The 24,120-nt window shown below is 38.3% G+C and overlaps 1 protein-coding gene across 12 annotated transcripts in view; it reads left to right on the top strand.

Annotated features, from left to right (window-relative positions):
• The window catches only part of DNAH7 (dynein axonemal heavy chain 7), a 270,100-nt gene that overhangs the window by 34,614 nt on the left and 211,366 nt on the right, over positions 1–24,120 (top strand). For 8 of the 12 annotated variants that reach the window (XR_012154342.1, XM_073306229.1, XM_073306230.1 and 5 more), the window contains 9 exons: positions 1,104–1,229; positions 7,549–7,668; positions 10,576–10,759; positions 12,040–12,219; positions 13,821–14,096; positions 16,779–16,906; positions 17,177–17,255; positions 20,692–20,916; positions 23,280–23,426. Coding sequence is in view for 11 of the 12 variants with exons in the window: in XM_073306229.1 (XP_073162330.1) it covers positions 1,104–1,229; positions 7,549–7,668; positions 10,576–10,759; positions 12,040–12,219; positions 13,821–14,096; positions 16,779–16,906; positions 17,177–17,255; positions 20,692–20,916; positions 23,280–23,426 (1,465 nt within the window). In the remaining variant the exon portion in view is untranslated. Of the gene's footprint in view, positions 1–1,103; positions 1,230–3,978; positions 4,011–7,548; positions 7,669–10,575; positions 10,760–12,039; positions 12,220–13,820; positions 14,097–16,014; positions 16,104–16,778; positions 16,907–17,176; positions 17,256–17,963; positions 18,145–20,691; positions 20,917–23,279; positions 23,427–24,120 lie in introns of those variants that run through there. The other 4 variants (XM_073306233.1, XM_073306234.1, XM_073306236.1 and 1 more) reach the window with 4 other exon arrangements.

Genomic DNA, 24,120 nt, shown 5'->3' with positions numbered 1-24,120 from the left:
TATTTCAATCCCTCTTTAATTAGGACTCTATGTCCCACCTTTCTTCAAGGTCAGTCCTGCTTGTCAAAATATCCCATGAATGAGAATAATCAGAGGCCACTCGAAGAAGCAATGAAGGTTACTCACCTGTAACTTAAGTTCTTTTAGAGGTACTCTCTCTATTCTCACTCCCAGACCATCTTCCCTTCTTTCTCCAAGTCCTAATTCCAAACTTGGATTTGAGGAGCTTGTTGGAAGGAAATGAGGTGGCTGGAACACCATGTCCCCTTCTGTACCCTGACCCTCATAACATTCAGGAACAGTGAATAGAGAGGCAGGGAGGGGGTGCAAAAGTGCTCCAGCAGGCACTGCTATCAAAAGATTCCACAGTCAGAGCCGCACCTTCAGCACATCCCACGAATGTGAACATGCAGAGTGCACCTCAAAGAACTCTGGTTACAGGCGAGAAATGTTAATCTCTGTCACAATAAAAAATGTTTGTTACAATTTTAGTTTTTTAAAAAGTCATGGCACAAAATATTTTAACTATTAAATCTATTTTCCATTAGAAAGTGTTACATAACTGTGATTAACAGTTTTTAAAGTATGTAAAGTTAGCAGGATACCACAAAGTGCCAAATATGTAAAAATGCATGAAAATTGTACTCAGTAGCAGGCAGACTGAGGTGAAAAAGGCAATGACTTTTTATTAAAAGACCTTAGAATTCATGGGTTTTGTGACAGAAATCATGGTTGTGACAGACATCCAGCCTTACCTATTACATATTCAAGATCATTTAGAAAAATTATTGGTTAATTACCTGTATAAGCAGCATGCATGTAATCTAATTAGTTTGATGAACTCTAAGGGACCATGAATAAGTTGCATATCTCTGCTTAAGTTTTAGCATAAACTTATATCTCAATATTTAATTTTATATGTACACCCCAATATTCTAGGACAATATTTTTAATTTCTGAAGAGTGAAAGAGGAAATTGTTTTATTTCCAAAATTGTAAATCTCAGTGGCATGCAACACAATTATAACTATTAAGGAAAATATACATATTTTTTGGATTCTTAGCATGACTAATTGGAGACTTTATTTTACTGTTTTGTTTAGAATGGAAGTTGTGCCAAAATTCTGGAACAAATCTTTCTTATCAGCCTGCAGTTACATAAAGGAAAATTTGTATGCAATGAACCCCACAATGCTGGCTGTTCTGGACTTATGGGAGACTTCTTTTAAGTAAGTGTGGGCCCTGTAGATTTCAAGCTTTTCTGACACAAAATGTGCAAAACCTACTTATTGTGTCATCATAGGATTTAAGGCTACTATGGAACACTTCCAAGTGATTGTTGACTCTATATAGCTGGCCACATTCCTGATACAGTACGTGGGTTGGGACTGAAAATGAGGGAGATGGTTATATACCCATGTCATGGGCAGACCATTGCCTCCTTTTGTTTTGAAGTTGCACTGACTTACATGTTTTCTGTTGGAGAAATGGAACCTGTTTTGATTTACTTCTGCTAAATCTGAAAGTTGGTTAATGAAGAATGTCCTAGAACCAGTCAGACATTCCAAACATATTTTTGTTACTTTTCTGCTTCCATCATTGTGACCAAATAGGAGACCAGAAGGACTGCCACTGAGTCTATAGTGAAGGGCAAAAACTCAGCATTAGAAAAATGTTTAATAGTCTTTAAAAAAAAAAGTTAGATTACTCAGAAAAGGAGCATGCAAAAAGGCTTATTCCAGAATGGAAAAAAGTGTCTATGATCTCAGCCATCTAGCCCCACAAATTTATAATATTTAACTGATGGCTGCCTTGACATCCTTTTATGCAGGACTCTCAGAATATTTTGCTACCAATGGATACTGTGACAAAACTCTGTCCTTGCCTCCATGGGTCCCACATTTCCTGGCAAATTTTGCTAGCTTCAGAGGCTCACTGTGACCCTCCACATAACCGTTCTCACAAGGGTCACAGTCTACTGAGCCATTTTCATCATAAGCCAGCAAGGGAGGTGAGGAGAAGTTATCCTTCTTTGCACAGTCTCTATTGTCTCCCAGTCTCAGTGATTAATCAGGGGGCAAAGGTGTGGGGGGGAGCCCAGGCCCACCCTCTACTCCAGGCTCCAGCCCAGGGACCCTAATAGTATCAGCTATGGTAGCTGACCTTTTAGAAACATGACATGTACAATTCCCTGGGCTACTTCCCCTAAAGCAGCCCTCACTTCCTCAAGCTCCACTTCACCCTTACCTCAGGGCCTCCTTCCTTGTGCCTGATATGGTGTGTACTGCTCAGTCTCTCCAACAGCACAACTTCCTCCCACAGCTCCTGACATGCACACCCACCTGACTAACTGGGAGGCTTTTAACTAGTTTCAGCCAGCCCCTGATTGGCTTCAGGTGTCCCAATCAACCTAGCATTCTCCCTGCCTTCTGGAAAGTTCTTAATTGGCCCCAGGTGTCTTAATTGACCTGGAGCAGCTTCCATTTCACTTAACCTGGTACCAGGGATTTGTTTAGCCTGGAGTTAATATATCTCTCTCCCACAACTTTTTTATAGCCATCTGGCCTTGCCCCGTCACAAGACATAGTTCAGAATGTTATCTTTCAGGCTTTCAACAGTGTTAAATCAGATCAGATCAGATCAGAAGGGCTAAGATCAGAGGAATTCATATATTCCCATTCTTGTGGGATATAAGCAACAGTTGAAGGAGTACCACGTGAGCTATTGAGAGAATTATGCAAGTATGGCAGTCCCACAGATTCATGTTGAACGTACAAAAATGTTTTCTGTCATATCAGTCTCTGATGTTCTCATGAGTCACATTAGTAATGTGAGGGCAGATCACTCTAACTCCCTTGGGTTCCTTGAAAATCACTGCCTTAGTTCACATATTATACCTTGCTGATTAGGTTTGCTGGGAACTGTGATATGTGGGGACAAAGTGCATATGTATAGCAGAACCTCAATTTTAAGAATTAAGAGAACTAAGAGATTAACAGCTGAAAATATTCTCATTGTGTAGGAGGTACGAAAGCAAAGAAGAATCCTCTTACTTGATTAATATAGCTGATTCTGGTTAGCTAATTCCTCATTTTGACGGCAAGAGTCCTGAAGTAACTTTATATTGTCAGAGGGAATGATCTTTAAAAGTTTTGAAAGTTGTGGTTGAGCAGGATATTATTTCTGTTTCTGATGATTCAGGACCTTCCAATAACAGTGACATTAATTTGAATCTTCAATTGAATCAACTTCCAAGTGAAAATTTTCAGATTTGAAATCCAATTAATTTTAAAATGTATATTTTTACAGGCAAGAAAAAGACAATGGAAAAAAAACTTTTATAAGGTTTTCTTTGTCAAATTTAGGGTTGTCCTCTAAATCTACAGATATGGCTAGTGGGGACTGTCCCAATTTCTGTGACAGGGAGTTCTTCAGCTACCCAGTAAGCAGCATTTGATAGTTAATCAGATTCTGTAATAATCAGAAATGCAAGCTATTCTAGTAAGATTCCTTTTTCGTAAAATAAAATGCACCTTTTTTAAGATACTAAAACTGATTAATTTAATTAAATAGACATTTTTGTTCAATTGTAGGAACTAAACAAGGGGTAGTAAACTATTTCTGTCAAATATTCTTCACTTGTCTACTAAATTTCATATACTCGGGCAAATAGGGTGCAGAATTTAGAATCTTTATCTTGGGCTTGTGAAATTGATGTTCTGCTTTGAGAATTTTCTGTATAGATAACTGTTGTGATATATGTTCCCTTGTCACATGCTCTTGGAAGCTTCTAGTAAGCAAAATCATTTAGAGCTGTTCAACCCTCTTTCCATCATCATACTGCATGGACTCATCACTGCGACACTGCTGGAAGAAGACACAACTGGCACCAGGCCTCACCACCTTCCTCACTGTCAAGTGGGAGTATGTGTTGGAGGACCAGTTGGCATTATGTCTCTTTTCTCCAAACAGGAAAGGAAACGTTTTGATGTAGAGAAGCTGTTGCAGAGGTGGGTTCTTAAATCTGCAGGATTTAGCAGTGAATCAGCTTTCAACATCAATCTTCATGTGACTCTTTGGCCTGGGCATTTGACACTACTTTTGCCATGCATACAGCCATGTTCATTGAGTGGGTATTCAAAGTTGAGGTGCCTCTTGATTTTGACAGTTCCAGTCTCAGTCAAATAGGTCTTTAGAGCTGCCTCCATCAGAAGCAGTTTGAGGCAGCCCTCCCAGTAGTTTTGGGTTCTGTTGAAGAAGGGGATACAGAGTGCGCCTGTCTGGGTTCTGGATTTCTCCGAGGCATCTTTGATATGGACATGTCCAGTTTTTTGTTGTTTGTGGTGGTTTTTTTCCCCACTGCTTTGATCATCACCAGCAAGGATCTCTCCTTCATTAAATCGCTCCCTGGCTTTGGCAGTGGGTCTCCTCTTTGGAAACATTAGGCCTCAGTGACTGGGAACTCTGGTCCTGATCAAAAACTCCCACTGACTTCAGTGGGAGGGGGACCAGTCCCCAACTGGGTGTTGGAGATACTTATTTAGGGTGATAAGGTAATTTCTTCAATAGCTTTAGCCTAGCAGTGGAACATGATTAAGCTTCTATGTACACAACAAATTGAACCATATGTAACTGGGTCAGTTATGACTAGATTTTGAAAGCAGTTTTTTGCACCCAAAACTCTTCTGTAAGTTTGTTGGAGTATTGACTGTTCAGTGAATGCAGAATCAGGCCCCAACATGCCTGTTCTTACCATGTAAATGGAGATTATCTGATATGCATATCAAATCTCCAGTTTTTTTGTATCCCATCTTTCTCTGTCCTTATACCAAATACATTTTCTATAGAAAAATGATCTTAGTATTTGTTGTAATATGATTGGAGATCAAGCCTTCAAGTTTTTGGTTTCCCTCTTCTCACCCATCTCATGGCTAGTGTACCTGCAATACCCATTTAAGCAGTAGCTCTGTGGTTCTCTACACCCAGCTTATTTGCCACTAGGAGTAGACTCCAACCAGGCATCCTCACCTTGCTTTGGAGCACCTCTGCTCTGCCCATTTTTGGACAGGACAGTCAGATAATCAGTAATGGGGAAGGAGTGGAGTTGGGAGACTCCTTTCAGGTCCACCTTTCAGTGACTCCCTGTTCTCTGTATGAGAAGAAGAGCTCCTTATACCGTAGGTCATTACCTCAGTCAATAGAGTATACACAGTTTCTCTGCTCAAGTGTCAGGGAACCTCTGTCCCCTACAAGGAACTTCTTAAATTGATCCTCCTCTCAATGGCTTCCTCTTTTCCCCATTCCTTCTTCTGTAGCCTCTAGGGAGCTCGTTGCAACTGAAGGCAATTATCACATACACCTAATACCAGACCCCTTGAAGAGGGGACATGACATTTGGGTCCCTTACCTTTGCCTATCACCCCTGCCTCTCAATTTGTCCTCCCACTCCTTCTGCAGATGCCCCGGGCATGTTTTCTCAGACAATTACGCTTGTACCTTCTCCCATATTACTCAGTCCCTTAAGACCTCTTCCATACAGCAGGAGGAAGTGGAATTATCTTTTTTCCTAAATTGTGGGAGGTCCTCATACAAGCTTCTCTTGGTCCAGCCCTCTGTTTGAAAATGGATGGACTTTTGCAGGGTAGTCACATGGAGCTCTGTCCACCTTTTCACCAAGCACCTCCATGTGAGCCTGACCACACTAGTTGATGTGGCATTTGGATAGGAGTACTTCAGTCAGTCAGTCAGTCTGCACTAGAATTGTTTCCAAGTAGGAAAGGGTTATTATCTTGCTCAGCAGGGCACTTGCAGGTATTTTTCCCCTTTTTGCTCAACCCTCTTCCTCATTCACCTTATTATTTCTGCTCAGTCAGTTAATTGGTCCAGAGTTTCCTTTTTGCTTCTTAGAGTAGACAAAATTTCTTGATCCTGCTCTTTTTGACTGACACCAGAGGATTGAATCAACACTGCATCCACAGTGGCTTGCCAACTAGAAAGCAATTGCAGTAGTAGGTTACACATTTGTTTTTACATCTGCTAACTATCAGACAAGTACCCAATTTATTTGGCTTTAAATACCTTACAAATGTTAAAAAGAATTTTGCTAGCTGACTCACATTACTAAATTTACTAAAATGTTATTTCTGTCTTATATTTGTGGTTTTGTATATTTGTGAAGCTTCTTGAGTTGAATTTTACTAGAAGGGAATCATTTAAAGCACACACAGGGTATTTTTCCTGAATGTAAATAGAATTGGTGACCTGCACATGGGCCCCAATTCTTCAAACATTTATTCATATGCTTAACTTTACTCATGTGAGTAGTTCCATTATCTTCAACTTAATATCATATTTAAAGTTCTCTGAAACCCTGGCCATCTCATTGCACATATGAAGCATGTGCAAAACTTGTAGTCAATATTGCAATATTTATTTTAAATTTATATTTTGTTTTCCTAGAATAATAGTAGCAAATATCTTATAGCAACTTGCTATTTTAATTAAAATCATGGATGTGAAATAATTTTAAAATCAAACTTAAGAAGTAGGTTATAATTAGGGCCCTACCAAATTCCCGGCCATGAAAAACATGTCACGGACTGTGAAATCTGGTCTTTCATGTGCTTTTATCCTGTACTATACAGATTTCACTGGGGAGACCAGCGTTTCTCAAATTGGGGATCCTGACCCAAAAGGGAGTTGCAAAGGGGTTGCAAGGTTATTGAGGGGGGGGTCATAGTATTGCCACCCTGACTTCTGCGCTGCCTTCAGAAATGGCAGTCTGTTGGCTGGGCGCCAACATGGGATGGTATGGTACGGTATTGCCACCCTTAATTCTGTGCTGCTGCCTGCAGAACTGGGCCCTCAGTCAGCAGCCACCACTCTCCAGCTCTGAAGGCAGCAGCGCAGACGTAAGGGTGGCATGGTACGGTATTGCCACCCTTACTTCTGTGCTGCTGTTGGCAGGGTGCTGCCATCAGAGCTGGGATCCCAGCCAGCAGCCGCCGCTCTCCAGCTGCCCAGTTCTGAATGCAGCACTTCAGCAACAGCGCAGAAGTAAGTGCAGCAGTACTGCAACCTAGGTTTCTTCTATAGCAGCAGGCTATAAAGGGGTGCGCAGCCACAGGGACCTGGAGGGGAGACAAGTAGGGGGTGGGCAGGGAGAGCCCTCACTCTCCATATTGGTGCACATAACAAAATTCATTCTGCACGTGGATGTAAAAAATTAGAGGGAACATTGACTGCAACCCCGCCTACAATAATCTTGTGACCTCCCCCCTACACACAACTCCTTTTTGGGTCAGGACCCCTACAATTACAACACCATGAAATTTTATATTTAAATAGCTGAAATAATGAAATTTATGATTTTAAAAATCCTATGACCATGAAATTGACCAAAATGGACCGTGAATTTGGTATAGTCCTAGTTATAATTTTTAACAATGTCATTTGGTAATTTTTCTTTTACAAACAATAACTCAGAGAGAGAAATACAAAGTGAAAAGTATATATACTTAAAATATTCATTTTATGACTGTCTTACAGAAATTTACGCTTAGTTGATAAAGAAACATTTCACAATCGTCAGGAAGCAATGGAACTCTCATTCTTCCAGAATATTGCCCTGAAGCACATGGAATCTGCCAAAGAGGTTCTGCTTAAAAAGTATGATCAAATATATCTTTATGTTTATGTTGCACAGAGAGAAATCTTTAACTTCTGCTCTATATATCTTTGGAAGGTTATTTTATTGGTTTGCCTTTTTATTTTTTGGGGGGAAGGAGAAAAAGTGGCATCTTATTCTCTAATATGTACAATTAAAATGTATCAATGTAAATTGTTGTTCTGTTTTCATTTCCTGTGGTATAAACCAGGGATAATGATGCTTATTCTCCTTTGCAAAATGCTTTGAGATTTATGGATGAAAAGAGATGTATAAATGCTAAGTATATTGTACTGATTTATGCAGTAATGCTTACTCTGGATTTTAGACAACAATGGGAAACTGTACTTGAAGTTTGAAGTTTGCTCGCTTATTTTGGTTGTCATTCTGTGAAGACTGTAAGCTTTTAACATACCGATTACAGGATCCATTTAAAATGCCTGTGTTTTTGGTTTGTTGTCATAAAGACATTGTTATTGATAGGCTCTGAAGGTTGTATGGAATAATACTAATTCACATTAGCCCCATATTATTCCAGTACTACAGATCTAAATCACAGATCTCCAGAAGCAGCCTTCCTTATACTGCTTGAGTATAGATGAAAAAGCATAGTTCCAGAGCCTTTAGTTTCATATCTAGAACCCCTGCTATAAAAGGCCCTAATCTTGCAGTGGAATTCATTAGCACAGACCCGCTGTGGAGCCCCATTAAAGGGTCACGGTCAAAATGAGTATAATTTATTGTTTAGCAATTTTAATTTAATGAAGACCTACTTTTTAGTATTTTGCTTCCTTTGATTTGCTATTTAAGTTTTGTTGAGCAGTTTGGCAATATTATTCTTGCAAGACACTTCAGTGGGCCCAATCCTGTCTTTGTTCTATGCTTGTAGCTTCCTACTGAAGTCAGTTTTGAATGTTGAAGAACAGTAAGATTAGTAAAGGAAAAAGTATATCTATTTTCACTGCCTAGTAAATAAGTTATGACAATTTAAGTTAAAAATGTGTAGTTTGCATTTAAAAGTTTCTATACAATAAGGCCAACTCCTGCTCTCACTGAGCTCAAAGCGAGTTTCCCCATTGATTTTTTGGCAGAAGAATCAGGCCCTAACCATGTTACTCTTGAGTGGATTCAAATAAAAATATAGGTCTATAACTCAGATTAATTTACTGTAGCATTAGTGGCACTGTCTCTGAAGACAATGTTGAATTTGTTCTTTCATTACTTACCCTTTGGATCTCTGTCAATTCTCTTTATTAATACCTACTGACGTCACTCATGAGTGACACAAGAAACTATTTCTTCCAGGGACTATTTCTTCCTCTGCAACACTTCTGTTCTCTTCTGCCTGAGAAATAAAAGACCAGAACAAGATAACAAACTTAGCTCTCTCACATTTTATATTTGAAATTTGTTTCCATAATAGCAGATAATATTTCAGGTAAACATTCCTGTTAAAGTCACTCAGCCATATGACACCACTCAAGTTAACCTATAGTTGCTCAGATATACTACAGTGTCTTATAGATTCATAGATTCATAGATATTAAGGTCAGAAGGGACCATTATGATCATCTAGTCTGACCTCCTGCACAACGCAGGCCACAGAATCTCACCCACCCACTCCTGCGAAAAACCTCTCACCTATGTCTGCGCTTTTGAAGTCCTCAAATTGTGGTTTAAAGACTTCAAGGAGCAGAGAATCCTCCAGCAAGTGACCCGTGCCCCATGCTACAGAGGAAGGCGAACAACCTCCAGGGCCTCTTCCAATCTGCCCTGGAGGAAAATTCCTTCGTGACCCCAAATATGGTGATCAGCTAAACCCTGAGCATATGGGCAAGATTCACCAAATCTCGAATCTCCACTAGCTTCTGGAATCCAGTTAACATGATATGAAAGGAGTCACAAATGAATACATATCAATGTACTGAGGCAGTTAAATAAGCTACACTCTGGCTTCTTGCATGGTGGGAAAAAGTACATGAGGAAACCCTAGTTAAGCTAGCCAATAAATTCCATTACCCTTTCTCCCACTTAAGTATACAGGCCATCAGTTATGACATGGAAATGAGGAATTCACATTTCAATGATGTCTTATTGGCACTGATTGTGAATATGGAAAAAATAAAATCAGAGCAGTTTTGTCACAGTCTTAATGAGACAGAATACTGTTGCAATTGTTGATTAGAAAGAAGGTAGGCATTACATTAATTTTGGGAGGGCACTACACAAAGCGGGTCATGTCGAAAGGTTTAATTCTCCTACTGTGGATAAACCAAGTTTTTAAACAAACTATCACTTTTTAAAAAAAAAGTGAGAATGCAGTTTCCCTACAAAGTCTTTATATGGGGCAATCCACCCATCTAAACTTTTCACTTTCTTTGCAAGCCACTCCCATGCCCGAACTTCTGTGACTTAAGAATCAAGTTAAACATCTTTTAAGTACCCAACAGAACGGTTTACTGGTTTGCCTTCTCCTCCCTCTGCCCCCTCAATAAAGACTTTCCTAAAAGTTACTGTAACTTCAAAAGTAACCCAATTTAACCTAAAGTGCTGATCTATTAAATAAAGCATGCAGAATATATATAGTTTCACAAAAAATCCCCAAACTATCAATGCAAATATAAACAATGCTCATTACTGATCCTCTTATGAAAAAGGCAATATACAAAGTAATGTATTTCACAAAAACAGATATTATATATTCCAAAGGTCCAAGATTTGTACTATCACTACATAATGGTGCAACCTATGGCACATTAAACTTATCTATTCTGACTGCTGAATAGGGTCTCCTACCTATTTTGTTTTTAACTTATGACTTATTAAAAGAGATATAATATAAAAATTTATTTAAAAACCTGAGTTTGTTCATTCCAATCACTTAAAACACCCTCTTCTGTTCTTTCAAGGTGGTTTCCAGAAGTGCAAAATATCTATTACCAAGGTAATAAAAGGAAGCAGGTGCCCACTAATGCCAGCAGTGCCAAATTAGAATCTTTCTTCGACTGTGCTGCTACTTTAATGACTCGACAACTGCAAAACTTAGCCTTACTTTCAATGCAGGACTTTACGGATTTAATTGTACAGCCTCCAGTAAGTAGGGTTAGATACTAATAAGGCAGTGTTGCTAGTCCATGTACATAAAATGACTTTTTCCATGTTTAATCTATTTTTTCTGAAAAGATTTATCAAAAAGAAGTAATAAAAATTGTGATGGCAAGCTACAATCTTGTTAAAATATCTGAGAAAAATAAAGCAAAAGCACCTTTATTTTTGTTAAGTGAAAAGGGAAATATTAACATATTTTGGATCCAATCAATCAAAAATATAATTTGTAGTTGTAGTCAATTAGATTTATAACGGCAAGACACTGATGTGCATCCAAACCTTGTGGAGTGTAGTTCTCTATCTCTGTTCCATCGGGCACCAGCCTTGCCCTCAAATCTGCACGGACCTCCACTGCCAGAGAATGCTGGCGGAGGAACATCCGCAGGGTCCCAGGGAAGCATGCTGTGGAGCTGGAATGATCCTCTTTTTCCTTCACAATTGGTGCCCAATCCAGCTCCCCTTTGTTCCTGTTATTTCGTCTGCTCATTCATTAAGTGATATTTGTTGTCTGATGGATAATTTTCTCTGTATTTCAATTAAATATTTATCCTTTCATAATGGTGATTTCAACATATTTATAATATGTTATTAAAATGCTGGCAGTCTGACAGAGAGATGAGGGAAGGGTTTTAAAAGGAAAGAGAAAGCTGTTCCAAATTTGAAGGGGTGGTGAAAAGCCCCTGGAATTCATCAGGGATTAATACAGTATTAGAGATCCCATGGTTGGATTCCTTGGAAGCCCCACCACAGGAAAAAAAGAGTAGTCTAGTGTTCTGTGGTGCAAGCACTATCCCTGTAATACTCTCAGGTTAGTTTTTGTGGATTGTGCTTACATTACACCAGTGTATACCTGCAGTAGCTTTATTAAAGTAAATGGATTTATGTTCTGCAACTGGGAGCAGGATCTCACCTTGCATGTGGCGTTACGTGTGTGAGTGCTAATAAAGTAAAGCTGCTACAACCTTGACTTGTATAACCAACTTTATAAAGTTCTGATTTGGAGTAGTACATAGTATATATCCCTGCCACAAACTGACAAAATAACAAGTTGAATGTCGTCTTAATGAATGTCAATGTTTCATAAATTTGATCAGAGCAATTTTACATGTAACTTTTATCACGATTACCCTATGTAAAGCATGCCATTTGCAATTAGCACCCTTAAGGATTTTAGTGCTTAAGCTGTCATGGTTTTGAAATCATATTTTTTTGATTTTTCCTGTATGAGCTGAGGTAACTAATATATTTCATTCTGTTTTTGTTAGAAATCTGTTCGAGCCTATGAGCATTCAGGTTTCATCATGAGGCTGATCCTTGACAAAGACTGTATTAAGTTTGAACCTGAGTTTAATGATTATGAAGTTATATTTCTGAATATTTATAATGTTATGATTAAAGCTATCAATCTTGTGCCAAGAGTTGAGACCAAATTGTATTCTAAGTGGGTAAGAAATTACTATTTTATAACTTTGTTTTTATTTTCTCACTCTGTTGTTGCTAGATTTAGATCATAGGTAATTTGATTAATAATTCTCCTTTTATATCTTTCACAGTAGTATAATATTGCTCTTTTAGTGCATTGTAGAACACCTGAAACAATTTTAACCTTATTAATCTAAGATATTTAAACCATTCTCTTAAAAATCCAATTTCTGTAATTATTTTTGTAAATATATAGTAGAAAACAGGTAATAAGTTTTTATTTCTTAAAACATTTCTGACCTTAATGTTATGAGAACTGCCTTCATTTTTTGGTAATGTAAAGGGTAGTCTCATGTTAAATATAAATTCTTGTGAACTGATTATTACTAATAGAGTTTAAAGGATATCTTTTAAGGAACTCACTAAGTTTAAATTGTTTTAATCATCTACACATTATGAAGCAAATTAAAATAGTAACCCAAATAGGAAGACTACCCAGGCTAAAGAACACTAAACAAAGCCATGAAAAGCTATTTTAATTAGTTTTCTTCAGCTTGATTCTAAATTGCATCTTACTTACAATTTAAGGATGTAATCCATAACCTGGCAAAGATTAACGGAGTTGCCTTCTGATGCTTCTTCCTCATTCCTCTCTCTGATTGTTTCCAGAGACTTGTGATAGTGGAACTTGGGGAGAAAGTGAGACAGTAGAGCTTTCAATGTTGTTATCAATATACCTAAAGTTAAGCACATGTTTAAAGTGCTATCCTGAATAATTATACTTTCCTGAATCAGGTTTCTACTCAATGAGCTATCAGGTGACAAACAAATAAAACAGAATAACATGTCTTTCAAACAGATAATCAGGTCATTAAGAGGCTGACTGCCAAATATAATTCATTTAATTTTTAGAATGAATGTTGGAAAAGCATAAAATTAAGATTATTTTTTAAGGAATATAAATAGTCTTCTCCAAGCTTGGGAGCTCATTATGGACTTGCAGGAAGTTGGTCAGTTTAATTTGAACGTCACCGATTCATCAGTTGATAGCAAGACTATCTAGACTGAAGATGTTGTGACTCTCTAGATAAAATAAAATTAATACAGATTAAATTTGAAATAGCAGTAAACATCTTCTATTTTTTTAAATAGCATATTGACATTCTCTAACAATATCTGAATTATACATTTCTATATTCTTGATAGCCAGTGAGACTTTTCAAACTACCATTTTATAAACTAGAAAGGAGTTTGATGCTAAATTTGAGTAGCCATACAGTAGAAATATCTTTCGGACATTTCGGACATGTAGACGAACAGTTAGTACAAGGTAAGCTGTGGTGCTGCACGCTAACTGTCCTTTGGCAGTAGGTCAGAACACACTAGGGAACTTTTAGTATGCAGAGTCCACACAGACATTTAGTATGAAGCATGCTGGAGCTCTGTGGATTTATACTCCAGTTTTTCACAAATTCACTTTTGTCTAGACAAGACCTACATAACTAAATTCAGTTTAGAAAGCTACATGATTATGTAACATTTAATTGATTATTTTGTACAATTTTTATTGTTCATGAGATAAACATAATAAAACAAGTTACAGAAACAATGTGTTTTTCCAAAGCCGGAAAGCAAGTCTAAATCCACTAATTTGAAACCTATTATCCTCGATGAGATCCTGGATGAGCATAAGAGAAGGATCAAAGAAGAGATTGCCAAAGAAAGCATTGCACCCATAGAGCATCTCAAACTGTATGATAAGTACAGCTTCTTGATAAACAAACAAGCTGAAGAGGATATTGATCGATTCCTGTCAGAGGAACATAACTTTGAAGAAATAACAGGAGAAGCTGTCAAGTACCAAAACCTCAGTGAGGAAATACAGTACACTTCTAGGAAGGTAAATTATATTGATTTAGTTAATTTAGTAATTAGTTAAAAGAAAGAACTGGACAAATTTGAGTGCAAATGTATGATGGATTTTCTTGCGATGGCAGGGGGCAGGGCTCAACAGCCCTGGGGCTCACTTCTGGTTTGTGTCTTATGTTCCTAAAGCTTATGCTTCAGTGTTTCAGTCAGGGAGCAGGAAGGCATTCCCCCCCGCCCCCAGCGTATGCTGGGAGGGTTTTTTTTAATCTCCTTCCTCTGAAGCATAAGCTACCATAAGCTGACCATGGCTACAGATGATCATTTGTAGGGTGGTCCAGGTCTCTGAGGTGGCACCAAGCATTCTCTCTTTGAGGTGTGCGGCTGACTGGTTCTTGCTTACATACTCAAGGGCTAACTGATTGCTATATGTAGGGTTGGGAAGGAATTTTCCCCCAGGTCATAGAATCATAGAATCATAGAATATCAGGGTTGGAAGGGATCCCAGAAGGTCATCTAGTCCAACCCCCTGCTCGAAGCAGGACCAATTCCCAGTTAAATCATCCCAGCCAGGGCTTTGTCAAGCCTGACCTTAAAAACCTCTAAGGAAGGAGATTCTACCACCTCCCTAGGGAACGCATTCCAGTGTTTCACCACCCTCATAGTGAAAAAGTTTTTCCTAATATCCAATCTAAACCTCCCCCACTGCAACTTGAGACCATTACTCCTCGTTCTGTCATCTGCTACCATTGAGAACAGTCTAGAGCCACCCTCTTTGGAACCCCCTTTCAGGTAGTTGAAAGCAGCTATCAAATTCCCCCTCATTCTTCTCTTCTGCAGACTAAACAATCCCAGCTCCCTCAGCCTCTCCTCATAAGTCATGTGTTCTAGACCCCTAATCATTTTTGTTGCCCTTCGCTGGACTCTCTCCAATTTATCCACATCCTTCTTGTAGTGTGGGGCCCAAAACTGGACACAGTACTCCAGATGAGGCCTCACCAATGTCGAATAGAGGGGAACGATCACGTCCCTCGATCTGCTCGCTATGCCCCTACTTATACATCCCAAAATGCCATTGGCCTTCTTGGCAACAAGGGCACACTGCTGACTCATATCCAGCTTCTCGTCCACTGTTACCCCTAGGTCCTTTTCCGCAGAACTGCTGCCTAGCCTAGGTCAGATTGGTAGTGACCTTGGGAGTTCTATGACTTCCTCTGCAGGATGTTGATGTGGGTCACTTGCCAGAATTATCTGGGTATATCTCACTTAATCATTCCCTGTCATTGTGAGGGCCTTGATCCTGGTTCCCCTTGGTCTCTCCCCATAGCATATAATAGTCTAGTCTCACATGGGCTATAATTCTTTGGTTTAATTTCAGTTGCTGAGTTTAGCATGTGGGTCCTGGGTGCTGTTGGTGGCCAGTGATGTACTGGAGGTCAGACTGGATGATCTAGTGGTCCCTTCTGGCCTTGAACTCTATGACTCTGTGGTGGACAAAACCAGCTTTCAGGTGGCCCTTGACATGGTCCATACCGCCTCGAGATCAGTGGTGACAGTGGTGGTCAAGAATCTGTGTCCTTACCGACGCATCCAAGTCAGACGTTGTGTTTGGCAAAGTAGTGCTGCAGTCTTTGTTTTTCTAAAAACGCTGAGCTCCCACCTGCATTGTACAGTTTCACTGCTGTGGAGTCACCATTAATGGAATGTGTATGTGGGCAGTCACCTAAGGGAGAATGGGAAGTTTCTTACCTATACAGTAACTGCAGTTCTTTGAGATGTGTTGTCCATATGCAGATTTCACCACTTTCCTCCATCCCCCTCTACTCGGAGTCCTTTATCCCTGGGATTCTGTGGTGGAGAGGAAACTGTATGGGTATTAGCAGACTGCCCTTATATGCCCTTGATGTGGACTACAGGGACTCTCAGGCTGCATGTGGCCATATGAACAATGCTGGCTCAAAGATTCAGAACTCAAGCACATCACCATTAGTGGAATGTGCACATGAACAACATGTCTCAAAGGACTCCAGTTACTGTACAGGTAAGTAACTTCTTATTCGGCAATTTTAGGTATTGAAGAATTAGGCTTGGAGAGTTAATTCTAGCAACATTTGAACTCAGGTAGAAATAATTCTACAATAGCTTTCTTTAAGTACTCCCTACTGAAGTGCACAAATGTGTGATCCTTTCCTCACCCCTGGACCAAATTAATTCCAAGTGTAACTCCATTGAAGTTAATGAAATTACACCACAGGTTTATTTGACCACTAGTGTGTGGGTAGGAATTGAGTATACAGTCAAACACTTTTAGGACCTGATGCGTCTCTTGCTTACATTACTACTCCAGTGAAGTCAGTGGAGTTATTCTGGATTTATATTATTGTAAATGAGAGCAAAATTTAAATTGAATCAAAACCATTGCTACTAAAGACGTTGGTGAAGAGGCATACAGGAACTGCCCTCTAGAACTGATGGTAGAAGGCATCCCTTGCTAACAATCTTTTCTCTGTACCATGAGCAAAAGACTAGTAATTTCTTACTGAAAAGAGTGTCAAGATCTCCACATGTTACATACTCTTCATTAATTAAAAACTGGTACTGTAAGATTGTAACAGATCAACAAAGAAAGCATTATGAATACTGCTATTTAGGATAATTTATTGTTTCTTTCATATACCATGTGTCAAGTATGTTAATTTTTACACTTGTGTTCTAGTACATTCGTCTAGGAATGTTTGAGCTGCACTGTGATGAATTGATTAGGGCTTTGGCAAAGCGAGCAGATGCAATTTTTGGAAAAATTGTTGCCAAAATGTTCAAAGATCATCAAGATATAAACCTAAGGTAAATCTCAAAATTTCATAAGTAAATGTACATTATTTTATTTCGAGTGCTAAATTTTGTAAACACTTGAAAAGTATCTTTAATCTATATTTTTACTATAATCTATACTGCACAGAGATGTTAAGATATGTTATTTGTAGTTAGTTTTTCATTCAGTCTTTACTTAAACAAACTAATGATTTTTTGCCCTTATGTGAATATTTAGGCAGAGAAGCACATTACATGTATAGACACACATATCAGACTTTGGCTCTCTTTTATATATTTCAGGTTATGTGATGAATTTGAGAAGATAGCCGAGAAAGCTCTTACCACTCCATCAAATACACAGGAGTTAATGGAACTTAAGGTATACATTTCTTATATACTACAAGCAAGGTATAGTTACCAATATCTTGATCTGATCTTGGATACACAATGACCGTGTAAGCTTAACCAAGTTGCCTCGTGTATGGCCCTGATGAGACACTAGATGGAGAGAACTTTGAGTTACTACAGAAAGTTCTTTCTCAATGTGTCTGGCTGGTGGGTCTTGCCCACATGCTCATGGTCTAACTGATGGCCCTATTTGGGGTCAGGAAGGAATTTTGTCCCAGGTCAGATTGTCAGAGATGCTGGGGTTGTTTTTTTTTTTTTTTGCCTTCCTCTGCAGCATGGGGCATGGGTCACTTGCAGGTTTAAACTGCTGTAAATGTGGATTCTTTGTAACTTGAAGTCTTTAAATCATGATTTGAGGACTACAGTAAGTCAGTCAGAGGTTATGGATCAATTACAAGAGTGGATGGGCAAGGTTCTGTGGCCTGCAATTTGCAGGAGGTCAGACTAGATGATCGTGATGGTCCCTTCGGACTTTAAAACCTATGAGTCTATAAGTTAGTGGGAGTTTTGCCACTGAACTCAATAGAATCAAGATTGCACACCCCATTTTTATTAGTAAGTGGACAGTTAGATTCCTATGCCCTCCCAGTTAGTGCTAGTAGGTGCCAATAGTGATTTATATGTTATAGAGAACATGCCTGTTAGAAACTGGATTGAGAACATAATTTCTTTCATACAGGCTATGACCGGGGTCCCGTGGGGGCCAGCTGAGGTCACTCAATTAAGGTGAACTGCAAAGAATGGACAGTCAATCCCCAAAGTTGGTGGATATTTTAATACTTAGATTTACCAAGCCAGCACAAAACAGCTTCTTTATTCAACCTGGTTGCCCAGAAACCAACAACACATTTCCTTTAAAGGTACCCAAATCAAATATGATGAAGATTTATGAAAATCTTATTTTATCATATCAAAGAAAAGGTTCTACCAATCCCAAAGGATTGGACACATTACGTCCCAGGTTAATGAATATTCCAGATCTTACCCAAATACATGCTAATAGCCTATTTCTATTAACTGAACTAAAATTTATTAAAAAAGAAAAGAGAGAGAGTATTGTTAAAAGATCAATATACATACAGACAGGAGTTCAATTCTTGAGGTTCAGATACATAGGAGAGATGGTGAGCTTTGTAGTTGCAAAGAGTTCTTTTAGAATTAGTCCATAGGTTATAGTCCAATGTTTATATTTCAGGGTGTCCAGTCAGAACAGGGATCTCAGTCCTTGTGGCTTAGGCTTCCTCTGCATGAAACCTCAAGCAGATCTGAGATAAAAAGGATCAGGGTGCAAGGGTCTTTTTATACAGTGTTCTAGCATCCACTTGACCTGGGTAAGCAATAGGCTTTTGATGTAACCTTCTGTTTTCTAAACACCACCAGTAATTTGTTACACAAATTAACATAGGACAATTTATCCATGAGGCAATCTGTCACAAACTTCAAAGAGACATATAGACAATGACAGTATTTCACCCAAGATTCATCTAAATGTTAATATTCCCTTTTGATCTCTGAATTAGTAGCTATAGTGACAGACAGGAACTGTCTGTTTACATGGGTAGCATCTAAGATACACACAATTAGTATAACTTCTAACAATATAGGTTTGCATTTCAAAGTTCTAGCCTACCTAGCCAGAGAATGACCCTAATTACCATTTCTAACATGTCTTTAAAGGTTAGCTTTGGGTTAGCTAGCCTACAAGATGTTTAACTCTTTCTGGCCATGCATTACACTTTGTTTAAGATTTGTTGCAATTATATAACAGTGGTAGCAATAATGATTTGCATGGTTATATTTTAACCATACAGGCCTTATAACAGATAATGAGATCAAATAGTGAAATCTTTTGGGCTGGATTCAGAGAGTTTGTTAGAGGTGAAATACACTGGGGCCCATTCCCAATATTCTGAGCTAGTCAGAGACATGAACTTCCAGGGAAGCAGACAAATGTCTGATTAGAACTTAGAGAGGAGTTGGTACTGCATAGAAAACTTTCAGAAACATTCTGCCTGTAATTTATATATAAAGTACTTCTGCCTATAAGTCGTGTATTGAGCTGTCATTTAAAATGTGTCAGATGTGTGGCTTGTGTGTGATCATCCATCTCAATAACTATAAAATCCCACCACATTATAGATACCAGTTTGATGATCAAGTCCCAGTGGCCACTCTGGCATACTCAGGCTCCAACTCAGCAAAGTACTTAAACACATGTTTAAAATTAAGCTTGTGCTTAAGTTCATTCTTATTCAGCAAAGCACTTATGTAGGTGCTTAAAGTCAGTGGGACATAGGTGTGTACTTAAAGTTAATCAAGCAAATGAATGCTTGGCTGAATCAGAATCTAAATGCTTTGTTTTTACACTGAAAGTCTAGCTGAACAATGGCAACACTCTGAGACTTTTTCAAGTGAAAAAGAAAGCTTTAAAAGACATGAAATGTATGCCATCTTAAAGCATTGAGTTTCTATTGCTGCAGTTTTATGTCAGATAAACACCATATTAAGTTTTCCCAGGTGTGGCTTATTATTTTCCACTGAGATCAAATCCCTCCTGATAACTCCTTTGTCTTTTAGCTACAATGCTATTTTAAATTTTATATAGGCTATTTTTTGAAAAGACCAGTGTTCCCCAGAGCCAGAAGTCATTAATATATTCTACTGGATATAAACTATTGGTTAAAAGATAGTGGTGGTATACATTTTACCGGACAGATTGTACCTTTCTAAATATTATTTCATTGATTAATTTGTGTCATCACATTAATTATTTTTGCTGTGATGTTGTAGACATGTTGGTCCCAGTATACTAGAGACAAAGTGAGCGAGGCAATGCCTTTTATTAGACCAACTTCTGTTGGTGATAGAGACAAGCTTTTGAGCTTCCACAGAGCTCTTCTTCAGGTCTGGAAAAGGTACTTGAATGTCACTGCTAAAAACAAGGGTGGAACAGATAAGGAGTTAACACATGTTGCAAGAGACCATGCAAGGTGAAGTGGGCAGTTAACACCACTATAGTCCTAAAACAAAGAAGGATTAGTAGGTCACGGATCATTGTAATGAGCCATAAATCCAGTGTCTTTATTAAATCCATGATTTTTGGTGTCTAGCAGAGTTATGAATTTAAGTTTCCAGGCTCATCTTTTGAAGGTGTGCAGGTTCTGATGTTGCTAGACACCAGAAATCATGGACTTAATAAAGACACTGGATTTTTATGATTCATTACAGCAATCTGTAAAGAACCTTTCTTTGTCCTATGACTGTAGACTTATTTATTGGCCACTTCATCTTGAACACAGACTTTTCATGTTTACTATGTAAGGACTGTTTTAAATATCTTGACAGATTAAAGAAATTGGGGGGTTTGATGGGAAGACATTTATGTTGTTTAATTTTGTATCCCCTAGGCATATATACAGAAAGTGGAAACACGGGACATGTTTGAGTTGGAACAGAAATTAGTGGACTCTAAAAATTGCCTTGCTTTCCTGATAGAGTGTGCAAACTTTTCACCAGCAGATATTCGACTGAATAATAGTGTCTTTCAGTGGTATGCTCGAATGTCAGATATTTTTGAAGAGCACAGAAAGATAATTAAAGAAAAAACAGAGCAATTTCAAGAGGGACTTAAGGTTAGTAATGAAAGCATTTTCAAAACCTTTGTGTTATTTGAATATTTTAAATAATACAATTGACATAAAAAATCATATTGATGGGCATAATCTTTTAAAATTTATTTACACCACTCCTTTTAAAAACAATGCAGAATTAATTACATTAAGTAATCATATGACACAGCACATATCAGAATATATAATATTAACTAATTTGTATTGATTTCTTATTCATTTGATTGCACATACCATGAATGACTTATATAATCTAAACCATATTTCACAGTTTGGGCCCAGTCCTGTAAGCCTTCTCTGTACAGGACCTCCATAGATGTTGATGAGAGTTATATGTATGAAACTTTTAAAGCCCTAATCCTGAAAATACTTGTGCATCTGCTTAATTTAAAGCATGTGAGTAGCCCCACTGACATCAACAGAAATATGCCAGTTGTAATAAAAAGCTAATGTAGTTCTGTCAAGAAAGTTATCTCCATTCAATAACAAAAGTGAATATTGCTTCTCTGATCATTTTAAAATAATTCAATTTTGTAACTGTAGATTTACTGTGGACCACATTTATTTTATTTGTACTTTTAAAAAAATCAGTTATATTTTACATATAGTATTTTATCTCTCGAATATTTTTCTTTATACTATTGACAAGGTTTTATAGGGTGTCACTGATCTTTGTAGTGCATAAATGCAGGTTAGAAATGGAAAACCTTTTCACATAAAAGTAAACAGTGAATGTTTTATTTATCAATATTTAATGTAAGTATGATTATTCTAATTTATGTCAGTTGTATTATTGCTTCAGTGGGTGCATTATTTGTATGTTCACAAAGACTGCAAAACATTACTCATTGCAGTAGTCCAGTTGACTTCAGTGTCTGGTAAACCAATGTGTGGACCACAACTGACTTCAGTGGGAGTACTTGAAGAATTTGCATGACCTGATGCAAACTCTTAGCTTTGGTGACCGCTGGTTGGAATCTGGATGTAATTGGAAAGGGGCATTATGGGCACAAGGCTTGATTCCAAAACTGAAAATCAGATCTGAGTATCATACTTTCCACATATATGTTTGGTGTTTTTCAAAAATTAAGAAAATGGTAATTAGTCAGAAGGTGGCATAGAATTTACTACACTGGATCAGGTAAATGGTCCATATAGTTTTATATTCTGTCACAGGCATTGACCTGTACTGATACTTTAACATAACATACACCAAGGCTCAGATTTTTAATGGTATTTAGGTGTTCTCCACTCAGCACACAAGGCCTATGTCATAAATATAAAGGGAAGCGTAAACCCCTTTAAAATTCCTCCTGGCCAGAGGAAAACTCCTCTCACTTGTAAAGGGTTAAGAAGCTAAAGGTAACCTCACTGGCACCTGACCAAAATGACCAATGAGGAGACAAGATACTTTCAAAAGCTGGGAGGAGGGAGAGAAACAAAGGGTCTCTGTCTGTCTTTATGCTGTTTTTGCCAGGGATAGACCAGGAATGGAGTCTTAGAACTTTTAGTAAGTAATCTAGCTAGGTATGTGTTAGTTTATGATTTCTTTAAATGGCTGAGAAAAGAATTGTGCTGAATAGAATAACTATTTCTGTCTGTGTATCTTTTTTGTAACTTAAGGTTTTGCCTAGAGGGGTTCTCTATGTTTTGAATCTAATTACCCTGTAAGGTATCTACCATCCTGATTTTACAGAGGGGATTTCTTTACTTCTATTTACTCCTATTTCTATTAAAAGTCTTCTTGTAAGAAAACTGAATGCTTTTTCATTGTTCTCAGATCCAAGGGTTTGGGTGTGTGGTCACCTATGCAAATTGGTGAGGCTTTTTATCCAACATTTCCCAGGAAAGGGGGTGTGCAAGTGTTGGGAGGATTGTTCATTGTTCTTAAGATCCAAGGGTCTGGGTCTGTAGTCACCTAGGCAAATTGGTGAGGCTTTTTACCAAACCTTGTCCAGGAAGTGGGGTACAAGGTTTTGGGAAGTATTTTTTGGGGGGGGGGAGACGTTTCCAAACAGCTCTTCCCCAGTAACCAGTATTTGTTTGGTGATGGTAGCGGCCAATCCAAGGACAAAGGGTGGAATATTTTGTACCTTGGGGAAGTTTTTGACCTAAGCTGGTAAAGATAAGCTTAGGAGGTTTTCATGCAGGTCCCCACATCTGTACCCTAGCGTTCAGAGTGGGGAAGGAACCTTGACAGCCTAAGTGACTTAGACAGCTAAGTCCCACTTTCAAAAGTGACCGAGACGCTTAGGATCTAAGTGCTATTGACTTTCCATTGATTTTCAGTGGGACTTAGGAGTGGGGGGAGGGAGGCGAAATACCTCTTGAACTCAAGTATCTAACATTATTTGTCACTTTATTAGATACGTTGTGAACGATTTGTTGAGGAATTGGAGAGTTACTCTAAGCAAGTTGAAGAATTTTACACATTTGGAGACATTCAGGAAGTCAACAGATATCTAAAAAAAGCTCAGGCATTGAATACAAAGTTGGATGTGGCTGCTGATAAGGTATAGATTTAAAATTTGTCCTAAATGTAAATGGATGAATTTGTATAAAATTAAAAGCTTTGACGGTGAAACAATTATTGACAAGTAGTAAAAATTATTGGCAATTCAACTGCTGCTTCATTCTGTAAGATATTTACCAATTTTCCCTGATCTTGGACACTGAAGGGTCTGAACGAGTCTCTAGGGCCCATTATTATAGCACCATGGCTATTTTAATTTGTGCTGGCAAATTGGTAATTGTTGGGGAATGATCAGCTGTTACCTTAATAGTAATAATACCTATCTCGGTGGAGGCAATGGAGAGGGGGCTGGACTGGGATTCAGGTTACGTTTCTGGCTCAGTCACCCGTTGGGTGACTTTGGGCAAGTCACTTCTCTTCTCTGTGCCTCTGTCTGGCCGATGGGGCCTGTCAGTATAATCTAGAGCATCTTAAAGTTGATCTTTAAAAGCTCTTTAAAGTTGCTCATATTAAACTGTCTCCTAGGGACTGCTCTGCCAGCTAAGGATCAGATGGAGTGCTGTGTGCTCTACCCTTGCCTTTCCCTGCCTCTTCCTGTTCTCTGACATATCCTCTATAGATATTGCTAGTTTTATGTTATCCGAGTATTTCCCAGCACTGGAGAAATACAAAACTGGAGCTGACAGTCTCATTTTAAAAGAGAGGAGGCTGGTGGTGGAGTGTTTTCTATGAAA

This window comes from Lepidochelys kempii, chromosome 11, assembly GCF_965140265.1.
Source record: "Lepidochelys kempii isolate rLepKem1 chromosome 11, rLepKem1.hap2, whole genome shotgun sequence".
Classification (NCBI taxonomy): domain Eukaryota; kingdom Metazoa; phylum Chordata; order Testudines; family Cheloniidae; genus Lepidochelys; species Lepidochelys kempii.
Note: the sequence above shows the minus strand (reverse complement) of the source record. Positions and strands in the feature narration are given on the sequence as shown.